Below are 27,117 nucleotides of genomic sequence, written 5' to 3'. Positions count from 1 at the left end.
CCTCTGGTTTCTACGCTCCGCAGGCTCCCTCGTGTAAAGGATGGTGTAGTTAATCTTCACTGGGAACAATGGAGTTTTGCTCTGGTGTATTTGGATGAGACGTAACCATAGAGGAGAGCTTGACTATGCTGCCATCTTGTGATTGCATCTGCACAAGTACAGGATGCAAATGAGAGGACTGAGAGAATATCTTGGACTGCTTCATCAGTGCAATACTAATCACTGATGATGAACTGATGTCGAAGGCAAACAAATGGCTATAGGAGATTCACGGGCGCAAGATCCCCAGATGTAAAACAAAATATTAAAAGCCATGAAATCTAACTATCTTTTAGATACTTGTCTTAGATACTACTAGATTGGATACTACCAGCTGAGCACCTCTTTGATCAAGAGAAAATATCCTGACAGCTGCTCTGACAGAAGAACCAGCAGTGGTCTGAAAATAGCTGCATGATGAAAGTATCAAAATCTTAAAAGTAAGAAATGCCTCCTGCTGGATTAGCGAAGGGTCCGGCGAGAAATCAAATAAATTCACTCAAATTCATAAATAAATTCATAAAATCACTTTTGTCTGGAAAGTTAGCCATTAAATCTTTATTAGGTCGGTAAAGACTTACCAAAAATAGGTTAATATAACAAAAAAAAAGTCAATTTCTCATTCTTAAACCATACAAAACCATATTGCATCACACTTCAATACTGCTGATTACTCCAACATGTCTTAACATTCAGTTATTATGCCATTCGTTTACGACACAACAGAACGCAGAGAGGAAATTTTATGGACCGAGCAAAACATTTAACTAACATCACTCAAGGACTCGTAAACCACGCTGTTGCCTTTACATCACTCTGAATGTGGATGCATACTTGTAAATGTAATTTCTGGAGTTAATACAAAACTTTGGCACAACAGATGCTCTGTCATCAAGAAAACTGGAAGCAAATGTCCTTGCAGGTTTTAGTGCATTTTGAGTGTACTGTAATCCGCTGAAGGCCAGAGAGCAGCGCCGGGAAAGAAGTGCTGGGGAGTCTGATTGATGCGTGCACATGATGACAAAAGGGTGGTGGGTCAGTGGAAGAGAGGGTACGGGGCGTTGGTGCAGTTCATTTTAGGGTGCAACCACTTTGTAAGGGCTCCCGGGGATGTTGTCGTCACCCCATTTGACGATGATGGAATAGCTGCCCTTGTCCTTGACGGTGTAGGTGACGTTGTAGAGCTTGTTGCCCATGTGCTTGACATACACCTCCTCGCAGGGAGCATGGGGTCCGTGCACGCCCACCATCAGCATGTTGGTACCTGGACAGAGCAGGAAGAAGGGTTCAGTGATCAGGTTTGTGTGTGGTTGTGTTATAACTTCAGAGGGGTCACCATTGTGACAAACCCACAGAGAACTTGTCACCCAGTTCTGCAGCTCGCCTCAGCTCTACCCCAGCGTTTTAGTGTCTTTCAGCTCTTTGTTTTGGTTTTACAGCCTGCAGCTTTAATGTGTTTGTGTCCTCTCACTAATTAACTTCTTTTTCAGCATCAGCAGGGACCTGTTTTCAGTAAAAATTAATATGTATGCTACCAGCCCAGCCCAAACTCCAGACAGACCAAGTTAGCAACTAGCTCTGTAGTGGAGCATTTAGCCGCTGAAGAGCCAGATATTTCCCTCAGGAGTTGGTGTAGAACAAAGAGAACTAAAAGGAGAGTGAATACAAGACTTGGTTGCCAGATACACGACTCCAAAAGAATGCTAATTTTGTTTGCTGGATGTGTAAACTTGCCATTGTTTGCTAACACGTTCCTCATAACAACTTTATGGGGTGATAACATATGAGTGTTGTGTTTACAGCTTGTTCCTCTGCCCACAAGTGACAAAAATCAATATTGCTTTAGTCTGCGGTGTCTGGAGAAGCTGTGTGTGTTTGATAAATTTGTCTTTACTCTTTGAATATGAGGTGTGTGTCTTTACGCCGCTGATCATCTCACCTGCTTTGCTGCAGTCAACTGTAAAATTGTTTTTCTGTCCGACCAAAGCCTTGGACAGCCCTGTTCCACGACAAACCACCTTGCTGGCATCAGATGTCAGTTTCGTTGAGGTGGTGGAAGAGGAGGAGCTGTAGGCACCTCCGACTTTGGAGGTCTTGGTAACCGTTTCGACCAAGACAGAGGAGGTCTCATGGAGGCTGTGTCCCCCTGACAGCCGGGCGCCTGTAGGGGAGGGAGAGACATTAGCGAGAGCGAGGTTATCTAATGTCATCATGGCTCAGTCCAGACATTATATAATACACTCAGTATTGACAAAGATATGAGGCAAGCAAACACACTGCTGCTCCTGTGGAGAGTCCGGATGGATGTGGACTGGTACCTGAGCTCAAATAGGAAAATATTTCATACCATTTTCAAATAAAAGGAATGTCCAGGACTCCAAAGTATTTTAATAAAAAAAGGAGTTTGTATACACCAAGTAGTGACAGGAATATATCAGTGTAGTACCAGAGGAAAGCTGCTTTTATGTAAGACGTACACTGAGTAGAATGGACCAAGATGACATAACATTTTCCTGACTTCCACACATTTTTCAGAGGAACATTTGTTTCATAACTGAGACACTCGTCATCTGAGATCAACAGATCAGATGGGAGAATGACTGTCAAGCAGACCTGTGATTTTAGCTTTGAAAGGGCTGCCCACGATGTGCTGTGGCCCTCCGTATTTGATGGTGATGAGATAGTTGCCAGGCGCCATGGGCGTGTAGGTGATCTTGTAGCCTTCAGGACACTCCCGACAGTCCATCTTGACCTTGGATGGCCCGTCGATGTTGACTGATAGAGTGGCAGAGCCTGCGTTACAGGTTTTGACCACAAACTCTGAGGGTACACCTGGAGGAAAGAGGGAAAGGCAGAAAAAGATGCTCAAAAAATAAAAACAGAAGGCGCCAAATTATCAGCAAATGTGGTGTATATTTGGAACAGTGGCGGTGATAACTACCTGTGGTTCCTCCCTGCAGTCCTGGGCCATGTGCTGTCACCATGCCTGGGTCTCCAATCAGCCCCGGGTCTCCCACTCGCACTTTGAAGGGGCTTCCAGGAATGTGGCATCCATTGAACTTGACATCTATAGAGTGAACTCCGTTCTCCCGTGGAATGAAGCGGATCGCATTCTTGTCTGCACACAAGTGAAGATGTTACTGATCTGTTACTCATAAATGACGCTTACAGAAAAAAAAAGCTGAATTCTCTGTGTTGTCAAGTCTACTTTCGATTACAAAGTGAGGTTGGTGCGTACCGCTGTCGAGCTCGGTGACATAGCATTCCTCAGAGGAGCCAGAGGGGGTGTGGACCTTGGCGTCAACCACACCGCGAGCCCCATTGCGCTGCACCATGAACGACGCCTCCTGGTTTACCTTCAAGTCCTTCTCCTACAAAACATAATGTAATCAGAATACATGTGTGTGCGTGCATGCGTGTGTGTGTTTGTGTGCCTGCACCTCGAGGGACACAAAGTGTGTGACTCATGCCTGAACGAGAATAGATGGAGCGGTTGGGTGTGAGAGGCAGAAAAGGTCAGAGTTTACAGCGAGGCGTTTAGTGTTTTTGCCCCACAGGCGGACGAGCAGTCCTCCCAGACATAAGAGGTAGCGTGACATTTTAAACGTTGCCCTGATATTGCACTTCACCTGGCTTCTTGCGGTAGAAAAGCACTCTGAAGTGGCATTTGAGTTGACTAAAAATATATGTTTTTAGCATTGTTGGCAGTTGCAATGGAAACTGTGAAAGCAAATAAAACAAGCATCTGTGGAGTGAGGAGACCAATATTGTGAGCTATCACAGGTATCTCCAATAGGGACTTTATCTCCTGCTCACTCTATTCTTGTTTTCTTCCTTTCAGGCAGAAACACAGTCACACAGACGAGCTGACTGCCCACACATAGCACAGCTTGTGTTGCCCCACATTAGCAAGGGACAGTTAATCCAGCCCTTCATCACTGGCCAGCATCACAGTATTATAGTTGTGGATAATGCTCCAACACTGGCATTCAATTACACTCCAAGGGCAAAGTGCTATTAGACAGAAATATCTCTAAACTCATACATTATGTTACATGCAATCTGTCATCCAGTCCTGTTTTTCAGTGCTGTGCTCATGTCTGTGATTGTTTTGTTCAGCAAATTAATGTGAATTTTGTCAACTGCGTGCACGAGTGTGATCTTACCTGAAGGCTTGTGACAGTGAGCCTGCGGGCCTCGTCTGACAGTGTAGCAATTGGAACGATGAATGGGCTGTCAGGGATGTGCTCGTTGTTGAACTTGATTGACACCTCGTAGTCGCCTGGGGAAGCAGACAGGTTATTTACTTTCAGCATCAAATGAACTGGAGGAAGTCTGGAAGAATTACTGAAAAGTTCAGCAGTTTATGTACAAAAAAAAAAAACATTCAAATGAGGAAAATTCTGCACGTGTGAGCCACAAAAGTTCTACCTGGTTCTTTCACTATGTAGGAGACGCCGCAGGAACCATCCTTCCTGTCCTCAAAGGAGATTTCAGCCTTGCTGGGGCCCTCTACAGCGATGGAGAGACCGCCAGCACCTGCCTCTCTGGTCCAGATACTGAATTCAGCTTGAGGGGTGAAACAAAGCTAAATTAGAAGGTTCATCTTAAGTTAAACTGCACTAAGAAAGGACACTTCTTTGCACTGATACCACAGAGTGAACTTACAAGGCGCCCCAGCCACTCCTCTTTCCAGACCAGGGCCTCCTGCACGGACCTTGTGCGCTCCTCCCTCCCCCATGGGGCCCACAGTAAACTGGAAGGGGCTACCAGGGACATGTTGGCCTCTGTACTTGACATTGACAGTGTGGGGTCCAATTTCCTGTGGGATGAAGCGTACGCTGTATGTGCTGCTCCCTCCATCCACAATGTCAGCATCCACTGTTTTCCCACTGGGGCTGGTCACCTGAGCGGTCATGGCCTGAGAGCCACTCTCGACTGGATGAGGCAGAGCAGCACAGAGGACGTGTTTACACAAAACCGAGACATTGGCACAGATAACAGATTTTCTAGGTTAAGAAATACTACAATATATATCCTTTAGTGGACAGTTTAAGGAAAATCAAGTCAAAACCTGGGTTTAAATTGACTCTCACCCTCAGGTCTGGCAGTAATCCCAGCAAAGCTGCTCAGGCTCTCTCTGCCCAGAAAGTCTCCAAAAACATCTCTGAAGGGGCTTCCTCCTCCGCCCACCTGTGTGCTCTCCTCCACTCGCACCTCCCTCTTGGTCTCTCCACCACGGGTTTTGCTGATCTCTGTGCGTTCAGTGCGGGTGTAGGTGTGGCTGCTACGGGTGAACGTCCTTGTCAGCCTCTCCTGAGCTGAAACCATCTGGAACCAGTTTCCTACAGCGAGGAAAAAGCAGTGAGAATACAAATGTGAGTACACCGCAGGCTCATTTATTTAAGATAGTTGACCGCTGCTCTCTGACCGCTTATAGCTGACTTCTGTACACACCTGGGATCTTGAGGTTAAGGCCACATGTGCTGCCCACTGAGGCGATAGAAGACGCCTGTCTCTTTCTGGTAATACTCTCCTTGATCCTTCCTTCTCCGGTCACCTTCACTGTGAAAGGACTTCCTGGAGGGCACAAACACATATACAGCAAACAAAATATATGCTGTTTCTTTTATTTTAAGATATTTTAGTATTTGTCGATTTTCCAAGCAAAACATTCTAACCTGGGATGTGCTTTTCAGCAAACTTAATGTTAACGATGTAGCTTCCAGGCTCTGTTGGACAGTAGGTCACTCTGCACGTCCCGTCCTCCACATCTTCACAGTTGATGTCCACTTTACTCGGACCCTCGATTGATAATGCCAGACCTCCATAACCTAAAGGAAGAAGAGAAGCAGAGAGAAGATGAAAAAGAGGTTGCTGCCTTTGCATTTTTTCTGACTCTGCTTGTCATAAAGGTGAAACATACCGTCTCTAAAAGCTTACCTGCGTTCCTTGTGTCTACAAAGAATTCAGCCATTTCGAAAGTGTGGGCCTCCACCAGGCCTTTACCAAAAGCCTTCACTCTGCTGGCCTCGCCAATCTCCGACTGGCCAACCATGATCTTAAAAGGGCTGTTGGCCACGTGCATGCCATCCTTTCTCACGCTCACTTCATGCTCGCCAACCTCTTTAGGCGTGAAAGAAATACCTGTTAACATGAAAGAGGTGGAGAGGAAGAAGAAAATCAACAGTAAGCAAAATGAAAAATAAATGCATTAGATGAATCTCAGCCTCAGTGTCTTATCTGTGTTCTACTCTGCCTCTTATCTGGCAAGTCCATATCTCACCAAGGTGTCTGTTGGGCAGTTTCTTGAGCAGGCAGGGCTCCTCATTGCCTGATGGTGCTCTGATACTGGCAGTCAGAGAGCTCAGATCAGTCTCTGCGATCTTCAGGGACACGTCAGCCGCTGTGCCGACATTCAGCTGGGATGTCCGGGTTATTGAGTCATCCCCTTGATATAAAAAGGTGGTTTAGATGTTTGTCAGCCCCTAAAACCTGATCTATTACATACACACTCACTATAAATATGTAAAAATCAGCTGTATAAAAAAGTCAGCCTGTGGGAGAAATGATTTATTTCCTCACCAGTGATCTTCGCAGTAAAGGGACTGCCTGAAATGTGCTTGTTGTCAAACTTGACAATGATGTTGTAGTCCCCGGGAGCTGTGGGCAGGTAGGACACGGTGCAGGTGCCGTCTTTGTTGTCCTTACAGGTGATCTCGGCCTTAGAGGGACCTTCCACTGCCAGTGACAGACCGCCTGAGAGGGAGAAAAAAGCCCGGCTTCTTACTTTTCTGCAGTGGGGTGCTGACATCAGCTTGTAAGGATTAACTGTATCAGCACGCTGGAATATCACTGGAAAAGTCAGATATGGTACCTTCTCCTGCATTCTTGGTGACCACAGTAAAAGTGGCAGCCTTGTTGACCATGCCGTAACTCAGACCTGGACCGTAAGCAGTCACCACTCCACTGTTCACGGCATCCACATAGAACTGCAAAGGGCTTCCTGTAGTGGATATAATCATTGGTAGTAACTGTGTGTAGTACTGTTTCAGGATGAGATGTCTCTCATGTTTTGCATAGAAAAAAAATAAAGTCAGGTCAGTGTTTCTGACCTGGAATGTGGTTGCCCTCGTATTTGATGTCCATCTCATGCAGGCCTCTCTCTGTGGGCTGGTATTTGATTGTGATGGTGCCATCCTTGTTGTCAGTGATATGCGGGCGGGAAGTCTTGCCTGAAGGCATCCGCACCTCACCTGGAAATGACAGCGGCTTGGTTAAATGTCAGTGACCTAAAAAAGATGTTTTGTGGGTGTGTGTGTTGTTTCTGTTTGAGCGGTGTTTGTCACACCTGTGATTTCTCCTTGCTGTGGCGTGAAGGGGACGAGAAAGTTAACAGGACGGAAGAGAGGATCCACAGTATCGCGGGGAACAACTGGCTCATTTGTGGCCTGTCAGTACAGAGAGTGAAGAGAAATAGTTGGTTTCATACAAGTGTCAGGACAAGAGTAGATAAAAACACACTTGTAGCAGCTGTTTAAATACTCTTGTACTCACCACCACCTGGAAGGGGCTCTTAGGAATGTTTTGTCCTCCAAAGCGGATGGTAATAACATATTTGCCAGGTTCAGGGGCTGTGTAGTAAATGTCAAAGGTCCCATCATGATTCTCCACCACATCCATGTCCAGCTCCATCCCCTGTGGCGTCTGCACCTTGCAGGTCACCTTGCCTTTCCCAGCAGCCTTGGCATCCACTGTGATAACTGTATCCTCAGAGGTCTGCAGCTTCTGAAGGTTTGCTGTTCAGGACAGAGAGGGAATGAGGATGAGGTGTTGCATAAATTCATGGATTGTAAGATTTTCTAGCAATGAAGCACAGAAATAAAAACAACGCCTTGGTTACTCACACACGCCGTGTCCTCCGATAGAAACTGGAAAGGAAAAATGTAGGTTTTCAATAGAAATCTATAAAAGCTGCAACTGTAATACATTATTTTTATTTATTAGCAGAATTATGGATGCACAATGATTTTCTTACCTGTGAGACGACATTTGCTGGCATCTCCTGTGGGCAGAGACTGGATGCGGTATGGGGAGTAGGGAATCTCATCTCCTCCATATTTAATGGTGATAGTGTAGGGGCCTGTAGAGTCAGGCACGTACGAGACAGTGTAGGTGCCGTCCCTGTTGTCCTGGATGGTTGCATTCTTTGGCTTGCCCTCTGGGTCCTGTCAATAAACAATATGGAGTTATTTTAGGTGGTGGCCTATGGTTCAGAAATAATTGTGTAAACGGTGGCTGAACCCACCAGAATCTGCACAGTGAGCAGTCCCTCTCCAGCATCACGAGCATCAATGGTGAACTCAACAGGGAGGCTTGCAGACACACCTTTTGTGTCTAGACCAGGGCCACTTGCGCGTACCTTACTGGCATCATGCCCAGGCTGAGACATTACCTTGAATGGGCTGTGGAAGAAGGAGAGAATGTCAAGTGTAATTACTAAGCCCAGTCCGACAAAAGACAGAAATGGGAATAGAAAATTTGCTGAACTACACTTTTCTTTTTTTTTAAATCCAGCCAGACAGAGCAGAACTTTAATTAAGACCTATCTGCACATATTGCCAGGTTTTTTTTAATTCACACTGTACCTGTGTGGGACTTCCTGGTCAGCATATTTGACAGCTACAGTATAAGGGCCATCCTGGGCTGGGGTGTAGTGAACTGTGTGGGTGCCATCACCATTGTTCTTCACACCAGCTGGCTCCACAGTACCTGGAAATCAGACAATATGGAAATGATGACATACCGCCAGCTTGCTGATCTTTGTCAGCTTAGAGCAGGAAAGCTTAATGGGTTTTCACAGTTAAACAGGATGTACTTTTACCTGATGGGCCATAGAGTTTGACATCCAGTGGGGCCTGACCAGCCTGGGTACAGTCTACTGTAAAAGTCTGAGGAACATGGGCTCTCACTCCAGTGCCCAAACCTGGACCCGAGCACTTCACCTTGCTGGGGTCCACAGGGTCTTTTACTGGGACACGGAATGGACTGCCGGGAATAGGATGACCACCATAGTTAATGTTGACGTCATAGTCCCCAGGAGTGAAGGGGATGTATTCCACACTGCAGCTGCCATCTTTATTGTCCTTGCAGGATATTTTTGCCTCTGAGGCTCCCTCAATGGTAAGGCCCAGGCCTCCTGTACCAGCACCCCTGAAAGAGAAGCCAGCACTTTAATTTATTGCACGTCTCAAGTTCTCCCAAGTTTCTCCATTAAATGTGACCCAACAGTACCTGGTCTCCACAGTGAAGCAGTTGGGCTTGTTGGTAATTCCTCCCTCCAGACCTGGCCCAAAGGCACGGACCCGGGTCGGATCACATCCCTCCACCACAGACACTCTGAAGGGGCTCTTAGGCACAGGTGCATCGTCATACAGCACCTCAATCAGATGCATTCCTGCACACAAACAGATACATCAGTTCAGTGTCTGACATCATTCCTCAATGCCTGAGTGTTCTCATAGCGAGCAAATATTTTCTGTTATTGCCACTTGCTTTTAATTATGGGCCAGACAAATTCCCTTTTAGGGAGATAAACATCTGTTTATTTATAAAAGACGCCATCTAGAGTGCAGACGCTCTGGTGAATGTACAAGGCATTACATCTGTTCCCTATTCATTATTCTGTTACAACATTTTTCTGACAGAGCCCTCTCAGTAGGCCTATATGCCAGATTCCCAGCCGCTCTGCTATGATATTAGAGCATGTCTGCTGGTGGAGAAGTGCTCTGTGATCTCTTTGCTTTGTGTTATAGGTCTCTATTAATATCCCCTGTCATTCCCCTGCTGTATAGTTGTGTGCAGGCAGCCTTCAGCACACATACCTGCCTGGTTAAGAGCTTCTGTTCCAGAGCACACTATTTATAAAACAGAGTCTGTCTGCCTCTCTGCCTCCCTGCTCTCTGCCCCTCACATCATTGCTCCACTGCATCATTCTGTATTTATACCGCTCTCTCTCGCGTTCTTTCTTTTCCCACTCTCCTGCTTTATTCCCAAATGGCGCCCAAAGCAAGCACCTGTTAGTGATTTCTCCTTCTGTCTCTATGCACTCTCTCAGACAGCCCTTCTATGTAAAACCCTGTATCTATCTGCAGCAGGTTAGGTAGCTTTTGACACAGATCTGTACTTCCATCACTGTTGTTCAATGCCTCTCGAGCTTGTGATCATATAACTGAGAATTAAAGCTCTTATATGAAATAACGTAATATTTTTCTCTTACCATCCTCAAATGCTGTGTACTCCACTCTGTAGGTGCCATCTCCCTTGTCAGTAATGTAGGTGTCTGTGTTGGTGCCGGAGGGGTTGATAATGCGCACCTTCACATGATTTCCTCCAACCTTGTTGAGGGCGCGGGCATCAACAATGAAGTGGGTCGTGACTTCTCTGAGGACCCCTAGAAACAAAAGAGCCCCTTCAGGTGATTTGTTGGTAAAGACAAACAAAACTGCGTAGGCTCAGTCATATTTAGACTTGAATCTTAAATAAATAAATCTTTAGAGCAGACTAATGAAAAGTTTATGAACTAGTTAAAATATTACATAATATGGTATATAATTCAATATTTTCATTACAGATTCATCTGTCATTTATTTTTTTCTTTCATCAATTGAGCGTCTAGTTTATGAGACAGATCAGAAAATTCAGCAAAATGGGCATTAAAATCCACCAGAGCCCAAGGTGACTTCTCCTAATAGCTTTTGATTTCTGGGCACTGGTCCAAAACTCAAATATATTGAAATTTCAGTGATACAAAACAGAGAGAAGAAAGAAATTTACATCTGAGAAAGTGGACCTAGTTGGGTGATTTGCTTGATAATTGATTTCAACTGTCTCTCTGACAATTAACTAATCAGTTAACTGACTAATTCTTTCAGCACTAGTACATACATACATACATACGTTTATTTAAAACCTACATAGAGTTCTAATTCATTTTAAGCTCATGTCTTGGGTCTTGTTACCTCTGGACTCCACTCCTGGACCGTAGACATGCACCCCGCTGGTGTCCACAGATGGCTCGACCTGCAGGACCTTGGGAAACTGGGGAATCATATGGCCACCATACTTGATCGTGATGGTGTGTGCACCATGGAAAGGTGGGATGTATGTAACAGAGAAGGTCCCCTCTGCAGTTTTCTGTATGTGCACCTCAGCCTTAGCCCCAGTCTCTGACACAATCTCAATGGTGAGTTCCGCATCGCCTGCCCGGGTGCAGTCCACAGTGAAGGTCGCTGGCTCACCCGCCTTGGCTCTCTCCAGACCTGGTCCACTAGCTGTCACCTTGCTGGGGTCCAATGCTGAGCGCACTGCAGCCTTGAAGGGAGAGCCAGGGATATGCTGCTCAGCAAACAAGATGTTAATGGCATATTCCCCAGGCTCAGTGGGCAGGTAGTACACTGAGCACGTGCCATCACCGTTGTCCTGGCATTCAATTTTGGCTTCGCAGGGACCTTCCACCGTCAGGCCCAGCCCACCTGCACCAGCTCCCTTTGTGTCAATAGTGAATGGAGCTGGTTTACCCACAATGCCTCCCTGCAGGCCTGGGCCAAAGGCTCGCACCTGCAATGCAACAATCAGGTCAGTTTTTGTTGTTGCAAACTTTTATTCAAAAGCATCAAACATCTGTATGTCATGTTTCATGAGCCTCGAGTATTGACAAAGTGAAGAACCACATGCAGCTTTCATGAACTTCTACCTTTGAAGGATCAGCAGGCATCACTGCTTCAACCCCAAAGGGGCTTCCCATCACCGGGTTGCCATCATAGCTGACATCAACCTTGTACTGCCCCTCCTCTGGGGGAATGTACTTCACACTGTGAGTGCCATCGGCTTTGTCTGATTCCAGCTTGCATGGGATTGGTCGGCCAGACGGTGAGGTCATCTTCACACCTACGTTTCCCTGCCCACCAGCACCCTTTGTGTTAACAGTGAACTCCTGATCCTTTCCAACCTCCACTTCTGCAAGAAAGATTAACATGAAACACTTCAACTGTTGCAATTAAATTATTTTTAAATCTGTAAATGTCAGAGTATTTAGTGTTTGTAACTTACTGTTGTCTAATCCCTCCACTTTCACCTTTCCAATATCCAGAGGTGGTGCCACCGTGATGTGGAAGGGGCTCTTGGGAATGGGATCTCCTCCGTGAGTGACTGAAATTGCCATGTTACCCTGTAAAGACACATTTGAGGCATTGTTGTGAATAATCTCTGCATCTGTTCTAAAGGTAATGGGCTTCAAACAGAGGTCTACTGTGTACCTGTTGAAGAGCCGTGTACTTGACAGTGTAGGAGTAATCGTGGTTATCGATGATCTCAAAGTCACGAACCGCCTCTCCTGGGCTTGATGCTGCAAAATGCACCTCAGGCTTGGCCTTGCCAGCTCCCTTCGTGTAGATGGTGAAGTGGGTTGGAGTGCCCACCTCCACTCCTGAAACACACGTGTTTTGTCAGTGCTGCCAATCCTCGTCTAATCAAATACTGTATTGCAGTGGGTCTTTGTTCAAATGCAAATACATATAAATTTAGAATGCTTGGTATTTTCACTAATTCTGGTTCTTGGTGTCAGTTGATCTCACCTGTCTTGTTGAGTCCGGGGCCCTCTGCTCTCACCTTGCCAGCATCGTGGGAAGGATCCACTTTGACTTTGAAAGGACTGATCGGAATTTCCTGACAAAGCCAATCAGAAGAAATTACTGAAGTGTAAAGAAAACTCCAAAAATCATTCTCCAAAGCTCTTGCAGTGAAAACTGTATTCTTACCTGGTCGGCAAACAGCACCATGATGGTATATCGGCCTGGACCCGGGGGAGTGTACTTGACAGTGAAGGTGTCATTGTCATTCTTGATGATGTCAAAGTCGATGTCTGCTTCGGCAGGGCCAACCACCCCCGGGGCACACTTGATTCCAATGCTGATGTCCCCTAATGGTGCATAGCAATGAGCAGAGTTCACTAAGGTCATTCAAAAGTAGATGATCTGAATAAAGAGAAGCACTCTCTCCACTGCCCAGAGCTTTATTTTAAGTGCATTTCATACATTTCAAACAACTTGCCTCAGCTTTGTCAGCTAAACTGCGCAGATTTATTTTCTCTGTTTATAGTTTTCATTAATTTCATTAAGAGCCAGCTAAACTCACAAGTGTTTTTGTAACTAACCACCCACACCATCTCCTCGTACATGCTCACCTTGACCAGCCTCACTGCAGTCCACAGTGAAGTATGTTGGCTCGTTTGCCTTGAGCCCTGTCTTCTCCACTCCAGGCCCATAGACCTTGACCCTGTCTGGATGAGAACCCTCTCCAACCAGCACCTAATGAATTCACAGTGTACTTGAGGCAGAAGCAATTGGTTCAAGTACAACTGCTGCAGTCCTTTAACTTTGCCTATATTCAGTGGAGTATCATTATACTAAATTGACTGAATGTTAAGAGCAGCAGTTGTGGGTGGGTGTGGGTGTGTGTGTGTGTGTGTGTGTGTGTGTGTGTGTGTGTGTGTGTGTGTGTGTTTGTGTATGTGTGTATGTGTGTGTGTGCATTGTCATGTTTCTTACCCTGAAGGGGCTGTTGGGCACATTGACCTCCCCCCACGTGATGATGATGGTGTGTTTAATGGGCTTGACAGGAGTGTACACACACAGAAATGTGCTGTCTCCCTTGTCAGTGATCTTGATGTCGATGGTGCAGCCTTCAGCATCCTTAGTGGATGCAAAAGCATGTCAGTACTGGAGCGCCACATGCAATATAAATAACATGTTCTTATAAATAAACAATGAATGTTTCACGAACTGGTGCTCTCCGTACCTGTGCATAGATCTTGAGGTGACCCTTCCCTGCCATGCGGGCATCAATGGTGAATTCAGTCGGTTTGTCCACAATGACGCCAGTTGGCTTCAGGCCTGGGCCATAGGCTTTCACCTGCAACATTTTTAGAATATAATCAAAACAGGTCACCATAACCTGCTTTATATGAATTGTATGTAATTCAGTGAGTGTGAATTACCTTCTCAGGGAAGATGTCATTGGCTGCAGGAAGGATGTGGGCCATGAAGGGGCTGTCCTTGATGTCCTCGTCGTCACAAATGACATGGACAGCATAGTCACCTGGCTCAGTGGGCCAATAGCGTACATCACAAGAACCATCACCCTTATCATCACACTCAATTTTAGCCTGTGATGGGCCTTCGATGGAGAAGCCTGAACATAAAAATAATTCAAACATTCAGATTTCACATTTAGAATACACAAAACGACTCCTCTTTCCTTCTGTAAGAGCTCATATCACTTGCACATGGCTCACCGAGAGTTCCAACATCAGTGCCGATGGCCTCTACCACAAAGTCAGCGGACTTTCCCACCATGCCAGTCTTCAGACCAGGACCCCAGGCCCTCACCTTCTGAAAACCTGCCTCCTCACTCACCTCCACTTCGAAGGGGCTGCGGCACACAAGAATGCACAATATTACCTCGCGTAAATGTGAATGTGCATTGTTAATGAATAGCTAAAGGCAGCAATAGGACCCTACCTGCGTGGGATGGACTGGCCTCCCCAGGTGATGCTGACTGTGTATTTACCAGGCTTAAGGGGATAATATTCACATTCATACACACCGTTTCCTGCATCTCGCACTTTCACTTGTTCCTCTGCACCAGCTGAGGATGAATAATACAGTTAATATGGATTTTTATGAAGTCGTTAAGACAGTTTGTGCATCTTTTTCAGTGTTTTATCATATGCTATGTGAATGCTAGCTTTCAAACAAAAACCCAAACAAAGAAATAATTCTAAAAATGTTCGAGGAGGAGTGGGGAGTGATGCAGAGAAGAGAGAGCTGTCTGACTCACTTGGTCCTTTGACTGAGACGTTCAGCTCTCCGCTGCCAGCTCCCTTGGTGAAAACTTTGAAGTCTGCAACCTCCTTTACTCTCACGCCTTTAGGCTGAAGGCCTCTGCCTGTGGCTCTGCAGGCATTTGGGTTCATGGCTGAAAGGAATGACAACAAGTGTGAATGAGAAATAGTTAGCAAAGCAAAAGGCAACTGAGAGTAGCCAGCAGTTGACAGCAATGTTAGTAGCAAAGACAGTAAAACATCCAATTCGTGTAGGATTTCTTACAGGTTGAGTGACAGAACCTGTAAATGAGAATGATGCTTTTTGCAGCACATTTAACACAAAGTGTAGAATGCTGAATGGGATATTGACACATTTGAGAGCATCAAGGGAGCGTCTGACAACATTTCAGTCACTCTGAAATGTTGACTGCAGGCTTAAACTGAATGCTGGCTGGTGCAAATTTAGATGTGATAAAAACAAACATGTCGACAGCACAGGCAAAGAAATTTAACAGAGAAGAACAAGTGGACAGAAATGCAAAGTGGGGCAATCTGTAAAGTATTTGTAAAACATCTCATCACTTTCTGAACGTAACCAAACCATCAAGCTGCAGGATGCAAGAAGATGGAGCAGGCGACCAAGCACGGCATTGAGCCATGGCACCCTAATCTTAGAGAAAGCACAGAGGGGCATTTTGCAGGGCATAGGGAAAGGTTTGGGGGGATCTGGCTGAGCAACGGGCACAAGCTCCTCCCAGCAGACCATACTAACTTGGGCGGCCAGGTTTTGGGGGGGGCAACCCCCTCCCACCCTTCGCTCCAGGAGGGGTGCGCACTGACTGAGGGACTATCTGCAGGGGAGCTCCCACAGGAGGAGCAATGGATGGAGCTAGAAATGACAGATAGGAAGGGTTATGGTCTATGCCTGGTGGTTGTTCCCAGGGTAAATAAAGATGACTGCAGATTGTGATGGATAGATCACCCTGACGCTAACAGCACGCTAAGAAATCAGATTTGTCCGACAGTAATTTACAGCACAGACAGATGGCTCACCCTCTGCGATGTTGACAATGAAAGGGCTCTTGGGGATCTCCTGGCCTGCAAACAGTACGTGGATGGTGTGAGGCCCTTCCAGCACAGGACGATAGGTGCAACGGAAAACACTGTCGCCCTTATTCTCCAGGATGAGCTCCACTGTGTCCTTTTTGCCCTGAGGATCGACAATGACCACGCTGACGTCGCCATTACCGGCACCTGGGTGTGACAGGAAGGTGATCAGTTATCACGGGTCAAACTTGATGTAGCTTTTGTCTCTTTGAGAAAATTCTAGTGATTCTTTTGACTGTTTTAAACACTTCAAGTGTTTTATCAGATCACATTCCTGCATGTCTGCATGTCAGTATGTAAAGTGGCTGAATTTCCATACTAACCAGCTGTGTAGATGTCAAAGTAGGTGGGCTTGTTAGCCACATTGCCTGTGGGCTCCAGACCTGGTCCCCTGGCATGCACTTTGCTGGGATCACCCATAGCCTTTGCTACATTCACAGTGTAGGGGCTCTTGTCAATGTCCTGACCAGCAAACAGTACTTTAACCTAAGGAGCCAAAAGCAAGACAAATTTAAAACACCTTTTAAATAGAGTGGCGTGTCCATGTTGTGCTGCGTGATGTGTGGATTTAATGTACAGCAGAAAAAAAACTGGTTTGGTCTTACCTTGTGAACACCCTCGACTTTAGGAACATAGGTGACAGTGTAGGTTCTATTTTTGTCGTTGTTGGGTTTAACCTTAGCCTGGAAAATAAGAGGACAGAGTGAGAGAGGGTCAGATTTGCAAAACTTCAGAAATTTAGCAGGATTATGTGAGAAAGCTAGGAGCCTGTACACTAAGATCCCTTGTGCATCAGGTATGACTTGCCTCCTCTTTGTGACCCTCAGGATCCTCCACGTAGACCAGGACCTCACCACTGCCAGCTTCCAAAGTTTCGACAGTGAACACAGCAGGCTGCAGCACCTTGTTGCCATGAGGCTCAATACCTGTAATGACACACGGCGTGGTGATACATTCTGCAAGGTCTGGACCAATGCAACATTCTTAGCAACAAGCAACATAGTGAAAAATACATATATCTTAAGGCTTCCTGAGAGTAAGATACTTGTACTATTGCTAAGGTGTCTTTCTGGGACTGTTGCCTTGCATCCTTGCTTTTGTATGAACGATATTCATTATGCATTCATAATTTTATATAAACTGTGCAGGTGTTCATGGCCACTGTTGGGTTACCCACCAGGCCCATAGGCTTTGGCCTTGTTGGGGAAAAGCTGTTTGGGTTTGAGAGGAGCTCCAGGCTTCAGCTTTGCCTTGGGGAACTGAGACAGGTAGGTCATCACCGAGTGCTCATCCACATTTGGGTCCACAATCTCCTCAGGGGCAATCACCTGTAGCACAAAAAGGACAACCAACACAGCATGGGTTAATCATGTACAGTATGTGTGTGAATAACTTGTCATTTTTTTTACTGCTCTATATCAACATAAAGGATACAGTTCAGTTGTTATGCAACATCTTGCAACAACCATGACCATTAAAAAAAACATCATAGCCTTATTTAAGTTTGAATTGGCTCTATTATCATTTTAAGAAGGCTATGATTGACTCTTTACAGAACATTCCTTTATTATGCATGCTGCAATGGGATTTAACACGGATTAAACTTATTTATTACCACCACCTTTGACTCCTCTTTCCCTTCCAGCACTTGTTTGCCTGTCTATCACACAGTGGCACAAAGCCATGCTCCACGCTGGTTATATTTAACCCCAGGACAGCAGGGTTAAGGATTGTTGCCCTCAATAAGCCAGCCAGGGGGATTAATCCTGAGCCAGACCTCTCCCACATCTCCTTAACACCACCACACAGGAATCCAACCCCCAAGCCTGCAGAGCCCTGACATACACCCCACGGCTATCTCACCAATGCTAAGCCTCATGGAGAATAGCTAACCCCGTGTCTTAGACAAACAAGTAAACAACCCGCATAGTGCACATTACAATGCGGAGACTCAGAGTCTTACAAATGGGACTGGAAATATTGCACTCTTGCACTGTTCACATTGTTATTCTGATGAACGCAGGCATATTTACACCTCTGTTTCAGTGGCTGGCTCGGAAGGCGTTAAGATATCTCACACCTCCACAAATTCAAGAATCTACTAAATAAAACTCCTACAAACTCACTTACTGAGAGCTACAATACAGTAAATGGAAATATTAGAAGTGAGCTGGGTAATAAATATTTCATGACACCCTCCAGCATGATCTCCTTGGAAAAACACAAGGCCCCATATCATGCACAGCACTGCCTTTTTTCAGCTCAGGGTTGCCTCACAGGTGTATTTGGATGTGGTGAGCATGTTTGCATTTGCAAATGCATCTCGGTACTTGTTTTAAAGTGCTTGGAAATAATTGGTGCTTCCTGAGTGTTTGTCCACTGAGTATAATCTATGTTGCCAATCAGAAAACAGAGAAGACCCCTGCTTTTCTCATTGCAGTGCCCTATGCGATCAACCCCACCCATCTGACACCTGGCTCAGCAAAGGCAAGCTAAAAAGAACTTTTTTGACTGACATCTATCATGCATCTTACCTGAGGCACACCCAACCAGTCGTCAGCCTGCTGCATGGCTTCTCTGGCATTCTGCACAGGCTGGTTTGGGTCCCACTCTGCCCAATCAGGACACAAACCTGACAGAACGTAAACAGGGTGATTAGACAATTACTAACACCGACTTACACTGCAGTTGCTATAGTAAGGTCACTTGGGCAGTCATTACTATCTGTCTAATGCCCCTTACTACAACATCACATGACCTTACCCACACTGCTCTGCTCCTGTGAATTGAATGAAGGTGTATTTTGACTGCTCAAAACAAACAACCTCGAGACGCTCTGGCACTTTCACTGTGGCTAAAGCTAGCCTCCACAGCGCTGCTAATGCCTAAATTGGATTAGTGTTGGTGATGGAGTGGCCACTTAAAGGCCCATACAGGCACACCATAGAATACTATCATCCAATTAATAAAGACAAGGGACCACAGTATCAACAGGGCTGAGTCTGAATGCATATGGAAGGAAGGAGTGTGAAGTGACAGTGCGGAAAAAAATTTCTGAAGCTGTCATTTGGGAGGCAGCAGGCTGCGCCCTCCCCCATGTTTCTATGGTAAAAGTGATGTCAGATCTGGAGTAAAGCCATGAATAGCCATGTGGGTCATAATGCAACATCAAGGCAATACCAAGAGAAGGAGACGTATGCTTTAGTTGGAAGTTGTCTGTGAAATGTTGGTTTCTTTCAGGTCAGAGCAATTAACTTGTTTTGCACATCTGTATCTGAATTAAAAGAGCTTCAGTGTTTCAGAACAGGGCTAGTTTCATCAGTTACCCTGCTGTTTGGTATTAGCTGATGAAACAGCAGAACCTTGTATGGTCAGCAATGCAGCAGTGTTTGAAAGATGCGTCTCCTCAGATCAATGGCTCATGTAAACACAGTTAAACACGGTTCTGTACTCCTCTTGCTACTCCTCTACCTTTCGCTCTGTGAAGCACAGCTAGGAGGGGTTCTCTAAAGTTCAGTGTTGGAAGCAGAAGCTTAAACTGGCGCTGACTCAAATTGTGGCCTTGTGGACCTTGGATCTGTGGCTTAGGCACCTCCCTGTGACAGATCACTCTGTATCTTGTTGTGGAGCCAAGCATCCCCCTTGACAGAAGGGGAGGAATGGTGCCCAAATTTGGGGGTGTTGTGTAGCTGCAAGGCTATAAACACTAAAGCCGGAGCTTGGGCCTCAGGGCCCGAAACAGTGAGAGTGAAAGCTTCAGTCATTGTAGGACAGCTGGCAGGGACGTCCTCCGGCCATCAGCAACCCCTTTACAACGCACTGACACTACCTGGTCCCCAGAGACAGATTACATTGTCTGATATCTGACCCTCGGTCTGGATGTGTGTTTGTGTGTGTGCTCCAGAATGTGTGGGGGATATATAGCCCTCATTTCTAATGAGGACCAAAGGAGATAAATTCTTGTGAGAACGTGATACTTCAGATACACTGACTGACAAATGCCTGACCCCAGCCTCCATAGCAACCAAGGAAAACCTCTACATACAACAAGCCTTTAAAGAGGCACCTCACGTAATCTGACTCAGCACTTATTCTACCCGGCTTGTGCACTCAGCTCAGACTGCTACACACTTCTTACCGGGGGCACAGTTGTCGACCAGAGCTCCCAGGGCTTTTCCATCCCGCCAGTCACGGTTGAAGTTGTTGATGGGCAGCTGGGGCACCTTGTTCTGTATCCATCCCAACAAGCGCTGTTTGGGGGTCAGCTTCTTAGTCTCCTCGTCATCCTCGTCATCCCACATGGGCATGGAGATAGAGTAGTGGAGGATGAGAGTCCAGATAAGACCCAGGATCAGCTTTAGATTCCCATCCACAATGGCTTTGCTATCTGTAGTTGGACAGTAGAGACAACAATGTTCATGAGGATTTATAACTTTCAAAACGTCACATAATGCACCATGTCCTACAGTATTTGGTGGTACGCTAGATAACTGCATCTCCCAGCTGTATTTTCATTGTTAATTGTTTATGGGCCCTTCCAGGGAGAGTTGTGCAACCTAATAGAAAATCGGGTTATATTTTGTATTTCGTTATCACTGATCCAGGCAGCCCACAGCTAAACCATCAAAATTTAAGATCTGTACATGAGTGTACTACATCAAAACAGTCTTTCCTTGCTGTTCTGCAGAGTTGACCAGGCTATTCTGAGTAGAAATATAAACAATGATGATTGACTGCTGAGGAGACAAGAATCTAATGCTCCTCGCTGCTTCCCCCGAGCCCCTTTCTCTCAGACAGCTGTCTGGCTGAGGACCCCTGACAATCTGTCATCCAGTCACAATGGTACGCTGAAGACAGTGACAGCTGAGGATATGTGGAAGTGGATCCCGCTCTGCATAAATGCCACTTGGATTTCAATTACGTCCAAAACTTGTAGCGCCAGTGTGTGATAAATCAAATAGGTGGAGATTAGACTCATTGACAGCGAGCACGGGGCTCATTTCCTGAAGTTCTCAGAGGAAAAGTTTGTCAAATAAGCCATTTTAAATCCACTTTAATTTAGAAATTCAGCCATTTAAGCCGAGGAATCTCTGAGGAGCGCTTGACTTTAATGTTTCATCGACTAATCTTGTGTGATACACTCTGGTTAATTCAGTAAGAATTTAATAAGGGAGGAACTTTGATGCCAGTTGTTTATCACGGGACTGTTTTATTGAGACTGTTTATCTTTTCATAGATCGCCGCCTGCTATCAGAGAGTAATGTCTGATGTGCCACCGTGTGACTGGCACAAGCAGGTGGCACGATGTGGCACAGCGTGGTTTTGATCCTGCCGTGTCCGACTTTAAGGGCAAACGCGTGGTCAAAGAGACATCCATCAAATTGTATCTAGTTACAAACTGTGACACATGTGCAACTAAGCCTGTGGGGATTTTTTTAGTGTCTCTGGGTCACTGGAATGAGACATTATCTTGAGAGGGCTGCACTGACCCACTAGAGCTGCATGGAGGGAGAGGGTGTGAGCAAGGAAAATGCCAGGACTTCTATTATCACGCCCTATTTCTATCAAAACAGTCTGACCTAGTGTGGTGCAGCTGGGACGGTAACATATTAAGTCCTAGACACACTATTCTGCACACAAACCCTGCAGAAGTGATAGCTGTGATTGTGACCTTTGCCCTCCTGTGATCAACAGGACCTCTGAGATTTCAGCTTGCCATTGAGAGTTTGCCCAAGTATCATCACACACACTCCAGGTGGACACACTGTGGCCTTCACAGTCTGCCGGCCAAAGCCTCAGCCATGCCGGGAATTTCACTCAAGTGTGTGGCAGGCCCATTAGTCACCAAAACAGAAAAATACTCTGTCAAAATTTTAATAACTTCCCTCCTGTATGAATGGTGGGGTTGTCTACAGGTGTATAATTAAGCCATAACTCTACATCTTACAATATCTGCACTTCTCAGATTCAGCTAGTAGTTTTCCTCAGTTATTAAATATTTCTAAGAGGCTGCATTCTGTTCGGTCTGGCGGAGTGAAGTCTTCCTCTGGCGACTCTGCAGACACACATCCACAACAATTCATTGTAAGTTCAGCTATCTGTACCACAGTCTGATCCCCAAATCCCACCGGAGTTAATCCTCCCCTCGCAGGAGTTGCTGATGGCTCTAGCTGTCAACGAAGAGCCCCAGTGAGTCGTTCTGACCCCTGACCTGGCAGAGATGGGTGAGTGTGCCAGCTTGTGTTTGTGTATAGAGGGGTGTGTATGTGTGTGTGTATGTGTGTGTGTGTGTGTGTGTGTGTGTGTGTGTGGCCGCTGTCCACATGTATAAACTGCGTCTCAGTCTCATTAGCACAGTCCTAGTGAATTTCCAGCCCACAGTTTGCCGTATTGCTGCAGCAGGAGTTAGTTTAAGCATACGGTGGAGCCACTAGGCCTTGGCCCTGACACAAGTTAATGACCTCAGTGGCACCTCTGCAGTAACTTTCCAATAAGCTGTTGACCCCAGCTCAATGCAGCTTTCCAGAGGCCTGTGAAAGCCATGTATCGCTGCTGGCTGACGCCCGGGCTGATAACATACCAGCAGAGCAGCCACAGAATGTTGATGTGTTTCTCAAGATATGACACTCAGCTGACATTACTGCATCTTATTAGGTCACTGTCAGCTATCAAAGTGATATCTTCCAGCGTTTTCCTATCTAATAATAGTCTGGTAACTTTTTATGTTTGCATTTTACAGCTGAATTGTTCCCATCTAAGAAGCCATGTCTAACTTACCTATTGAGACCAGTTTGATGTGCTCTCTGTCCAGGAACTCCAGCGCCACAGACACATTTTCCAGTTTCATCTGACGGAAGTTGGGTCTGGTGTGGTGCTTTCTGTACATTTTCTTCTGGCTCAAAACTTCCAGGAGTGAAATTAGCTTCAGGCCGTCAGTGAAATCCCTCTGCAGGTCGGTGATGGTCTTGTTGACGCACTTGAGGTGCTCGTTGCACCACCTGGTGAAGGTGTTCTGCTGGATCTTTTTCCATGGCGCGTCCTCGGCCAGGTCCTTCTCCGTGGCTGGCATCTCGTCGTCCTCCTCTTCCCCAAAGTCGGTGGCCTGGTAGTACTGCGGAGGCAGCTGGTCGTCGCTGTAGTTATTGCTCATCATGATGGCTTTTTCCGTGTCCACTTTTATACCTCGGTGACACTTGCAGAAAACTTTAGCAAGTCGATGGCAAGCGCGCTCCCGCGGAGGAAAGTTCAAACTTGGAGGAGTTTAAAAAGCAGCCCAGAGACTTTTCGGACGTACTTGCGAAGAAACCACTTGTGTCAGGACAGTGATGGATTAAATGATCCGATTTACAACGTGCGAGGCAGCTGGTCGTCCGCTTTTTTTTAATTGGCACTCTCTCGACAAGTCGTTCCTTATGGCCCCGAGAAGAATGACGCTTTTTGACAGATGGAGTTTGGTGGCAGGTGAGCTGGAGCAACACTGTTGGAGTTGTTTAACTTGACTGTGGAGAGAGGAAAGAGATGGGTATATAAAGGACGCGGGGCCACGTCACTCAGCCTCTGTGATCATAGTCTATTTGTTAATCCATAAGGATAACGGGAGTCGGGGTCGGTTTACGCGGAGGATGGGGCAGCGATTGGTCAGACCCCGGGCAGCGAAGCAGTTGCGGCTGTATTTTTAGGCGCTCCTATTTGGGCGGCTGTGGGCTGGGACTTTACGATTGTTGCGTATGTGTGTCATGTTCAGGATCCAAGTGGGTGAACAATTGAACTAAGAAAAGAAAGTGAGAAGTGTAGTGAGCCTCTCTGTCTCAAGAAACTGTCTTTTTTACGGAGGGTAGTGGTGAAAAAGTGGGTTTTTGTACTTGATCGCTGAGAGAGATTTTAAAGGATGAGGTCACCCTGGTGAAGGTGAAGCAACTGCATTACGTGTGTTTCCCAGATATCTGCCACCCCTGAGTGAAATGCATCTCTATGTGAACAAGCAAAGGTCAATGCAAGCTCACGGAGGGTATGGGAGGAAGCTCTGTGTTGAATAAGACCTGTTTATTTGGATTTTGATTTGCAATAATTAATGTTTGTGCAACATCAAGCACAGTCAGACAGGTTAAACATACTGTGGGAACTGAGAGCTGAGAGTTGTTGGCTTTCAACTCATTAAATTCAACATTTCCACTTAAAAGTTGTCTTTCCTTTAATGTATGTCTTTTAAAGATAAAAATAAAAGAACAAGAAAAGACAAACTAACTTCTTGACTTGACTGAAAGCTAATTAGTGTCACTGCTGACTCTAGTCAGTGACTGCATGACAGCATTCATTGATTGAAGATGAGGCTGCGCATAGAAATACACTGGGGCAGTCGTCAGCCTGTCCACATAGTGAAATTAATAATCTTTGCGCAAAATGAGTCAGTTCCAATAAATATTGTGTTTGCTGCAGATTCCTGGACTGTCATGGTGCTGTGACTCAGCAGTCAGTGACATGGCAGTGACACCAGACGCCAGCACCATCCTTGATGAAGTGGTGGGAGGTAATAATAACTGTGACACATGCAGAAGGCATTCTTAGGATACTCAGCCTGGACACAGCCAGGGGTCCCCATGTTGATCTCCCACCCCCAGTCTCCCAGTCATAAGATGCTCTTCTGAATCACATAGAACAATCTGTAAGATCAGGATCATTTTACGCTCACTTGAATCATGAACCAGAATATTCTATAACATTAGTAGGAAATATGGAATTAAATGATAAATACCAGTATTTCTAAATCATATTGTTCTTTCACAGAGTTGTAAAAAAAAAAAAAAAAAAAAAAAAAAAAAAATTACATTGATCTCCATAAAACTGTATTCTTACAAGTTGTTCATATATTCAGATATCATAGTTCTCATGTTTAAACAGTAGTTGGCTAAAGTATCAATATCTCTCTCTTTATCTGTTTTTATGGCGGCGGCAGCACTGTTGTGTTAAGGCAGGATTTGGACACGCGGACAGGGAGCAAGGGAAAAATAGGAATTTATTGAGTGGATAATGAAGGAAAAGGGGAGGAGGGAGATATGGATTGAAGTGCAGAAAGCCTGAGGGGGTCGAGGCTCGTGGATAGATGACTAATGGCTGTGGACGGGGGTAGGCTGATGACTCCAGGTATGCAGGAAACTCATAGCTGGGAAGTCCTGGGAATAACAGGTGAGGCACGAGGCACTGAGGTGGAGAGCAGCTCAGAGAAAAGCTGAAGTGCACAGTGCTCAGGTGGTCTGAGTACAGCGTTGAAGGCATGTGGTGGTAGAGGCGCAGATGAAACTAGGTGGTGATGGCTGTGGACTAGAGGCTCGAGGCATGCGGGGGCAAGAGGCTAGGCGGCATGGTGGCAGAGACACTGGAGCTGGAGATTGGTTTAGGAGAACTCACTGAGGGAAAGACAAAGGAAAGACTCCAGAGATTTTGTACTGGTAATCTACACAAGAGAAACAAAAAGAAAAGAAAAAGAAACAGCCAACTCTACCACTAGACAGCAGAAACAATCTGGCAATGAGTTCTTTGCAGTCCAGCCTTTATGCTGTGCTTGATTGTGATGAGTCCCAGCTGTGCTGGAGCCAGCTCCCAAGTCACACTGTGGAAACACATGAAACAAAGCCCCACACCTCTCCACAGTACACAAGAAACTGCCAAAACTTCCCAAACCACTACAAGTACATTTCAAACAAGTTGAGACAGGAGCAACTTAAGACTGGGAAAGTTGTGAAATGCTCCAAAAACACCTGTTTGGGTCATTCCACAGGTAAACAGGTTGATTGGTAACAGGTGATAGTATCATGATTGGGTATGAAAGGGGCATCCTGGAAAGGCTCAGTCACTCACAGGCATGGAAATTCACCACTTTGTGAACACATGATTGGATAAAGGAGATTACTACATGGGCTCAAGAACACTTTATGAAACCTGTGAACACAGGTAAATTATTTAATTCTGTTTTTTTATGTTTTACACAGCATCCCAGCTTTTTGTGCTCGGGGTTATAAGTGTAGTGAAGAAAATTTTGAATTTTTGCAGGAGTTATACTTTATTTTTTAAGTAGCATAACATGAAAATACTCGTGTAAAATACAAGAACCGCAAAAACTCTCTTTAATCCTGTGCTCGAGTAACTTGTAAATGAATGCTTAGAAAATGTAAATTGCACCACAGTCTTCACAGTTTGAGACCTACATGAGATACAAATAACGACCTGTGTATTAAACACAAGTTGAATTTTTTACAATGTGATTTTAAACAAGTCTACTTTGGTATGAATTGTCACATAATAATACAATTTAATCCCACCCTTGATATGAAGTATAAAGACTGTGTGACAAAAACCAAATCACAGGGATCTGTTGACCCAGACACCGTTCACTTGACATTACATCACCGGAGACTGCCCATGGCTGCTCTCACAGTCAGTGTTCCACCTTTCTTAATTAGCTTTTCCCTGTTAGTCTGTCAGTTGAATATATTAAATATTTATGAAGGGATTTGGGGTGAATCTGCTGGACAGATAGGCCTGAGGCCAGGGCCCAGTTGATGAGGTTTCACTGGTGATCTGGATCTGACATTTTGAGCGTTAAGACTCTTTTTACTTCTGTAGCCGTGACTCTGACACAGAATGAGACAGAAACCTGATTCAGAATCTCTTGGGAATATCTGCAGAAATTAAAACCTCAAGTGGCAGAAGGTTGTTCAGCCAGGTTTGACTGCAGCCCATGACTAGGTCTGCACATCCAGGCTGCTTTTAGATCATTAGACACACTTGAACTCAGTAAACCATGAGTCGCGGCTATGGAGTAATGAATGCAGTTCAGAAACCCTCATCAACAACATTGACACACCGGTTCCTGCCATCTGTAAAGAATACGTGTCTGGGAGCTGATGTCACGTCTCTGGAGTGAACGTTATTAATATCCATACAACCCATGTAACGTGACGCCAGCAGAGCGATGGGTCCCACTCAGGTTGACTGCTGGTGATTTCATGAATGAGATTCTGCGACACTTTAAACCCTGAGACTGTGATTGGCAGTGAGGCCACCTCCCAAGAAAAGAAAGCTCTCAGATG

The 27,117-nt window shown here is 45.6% G+C and overlaps 1 protein-coding gene across 1 annotated transcript; it reads right to left on the bottom strand.

The window, feature by feature from the left end:
* Nucleotides 1–954: 954 nt before the first annotated feature.
* Nucleotides 955–23,275, bottom strand: LOC143322158 (filamin-C-like). Its single transcript, XM_076733133.1, has 46 exons — nt 22,808–23,275; nt 20,169–20,417; nt 18,565–18,662; nt 17,208–17,358; nt 16,838–16,956; nt 16,636–16,713; nt 16,354–16,516; nt 15,977–16,177; nt 14,938–15,075; nt 14,619–14,745; nt 14,393–14,529; nt 14,096–14,289; nt 13,897–14,010; nt 13,647–13,790; nt 13,283–13,406; nt 12,858–13,018; nt 12,675–12,765; nt 12,357–12,526; nt 12,151–12,268; nt 11,795–12,057; nt 11,061–11,658; nt 10,319–10,492; nt 9,334–9,496; nt 8,924–9,252; nt 8,688–8,811; nt 8,348–8,504; nt 8,078–8,267; nt 7,947–7,970; nt 7,597–7,838; nt 7,391–7,490; nt 7,155–7,295; nt 6,917–7,045; nt 6,625–6,798; nt 6,326–6,490; nt 5,983–6,186; nt 5,721–5,873; nt 5,497–5,619; nt 5,136–5,384; nt 4,708–4,977; nt 4,471–4,608; nt 4,206–4,321; nt 3,278–3,410; nt 2,981–3,157; nt 2,653–2,871; nt 1,979–2,200; nt 955–1,303 (listed from the first exon to the last, which is right to left on the bottom strand). The coding sequence occupies exons 1-46, from the start codon at nt 23,181–23,183 to the stop codon at nt 1,116–1,118; spliced, it is 8,118 nt and encodes a 2,705-aa protein (XP_076589248.1). The 5' UTR covers nt 23,184–23,275; the 3' UTR covers nt 955–1,115.
* Between the last annotated feature and the right edge of the window lie 3,842 nt (nt 23,276–27,117).

Source organism: Chaetodon auriga, chromosome 6 (assembly GCF_051107435.1).
Source record: "Chaetodon auriga isolate fChaAug3 chromosome 6, fChaAug3.hap1, whole genome shotgun sequence".
NCBI classification, from domain to species: Eukaryota; Metazoa; Chordata; class Actinopteri; order Chaetodontiformes; family Chaetodontidae; genus Chaetodon; species Chaetodon auriga.
The sequence above is the reverse complement of the archived record's forward strand: the minus strand, read 5'-3'. Positions and strand labels throughout refer to the sequence as shown.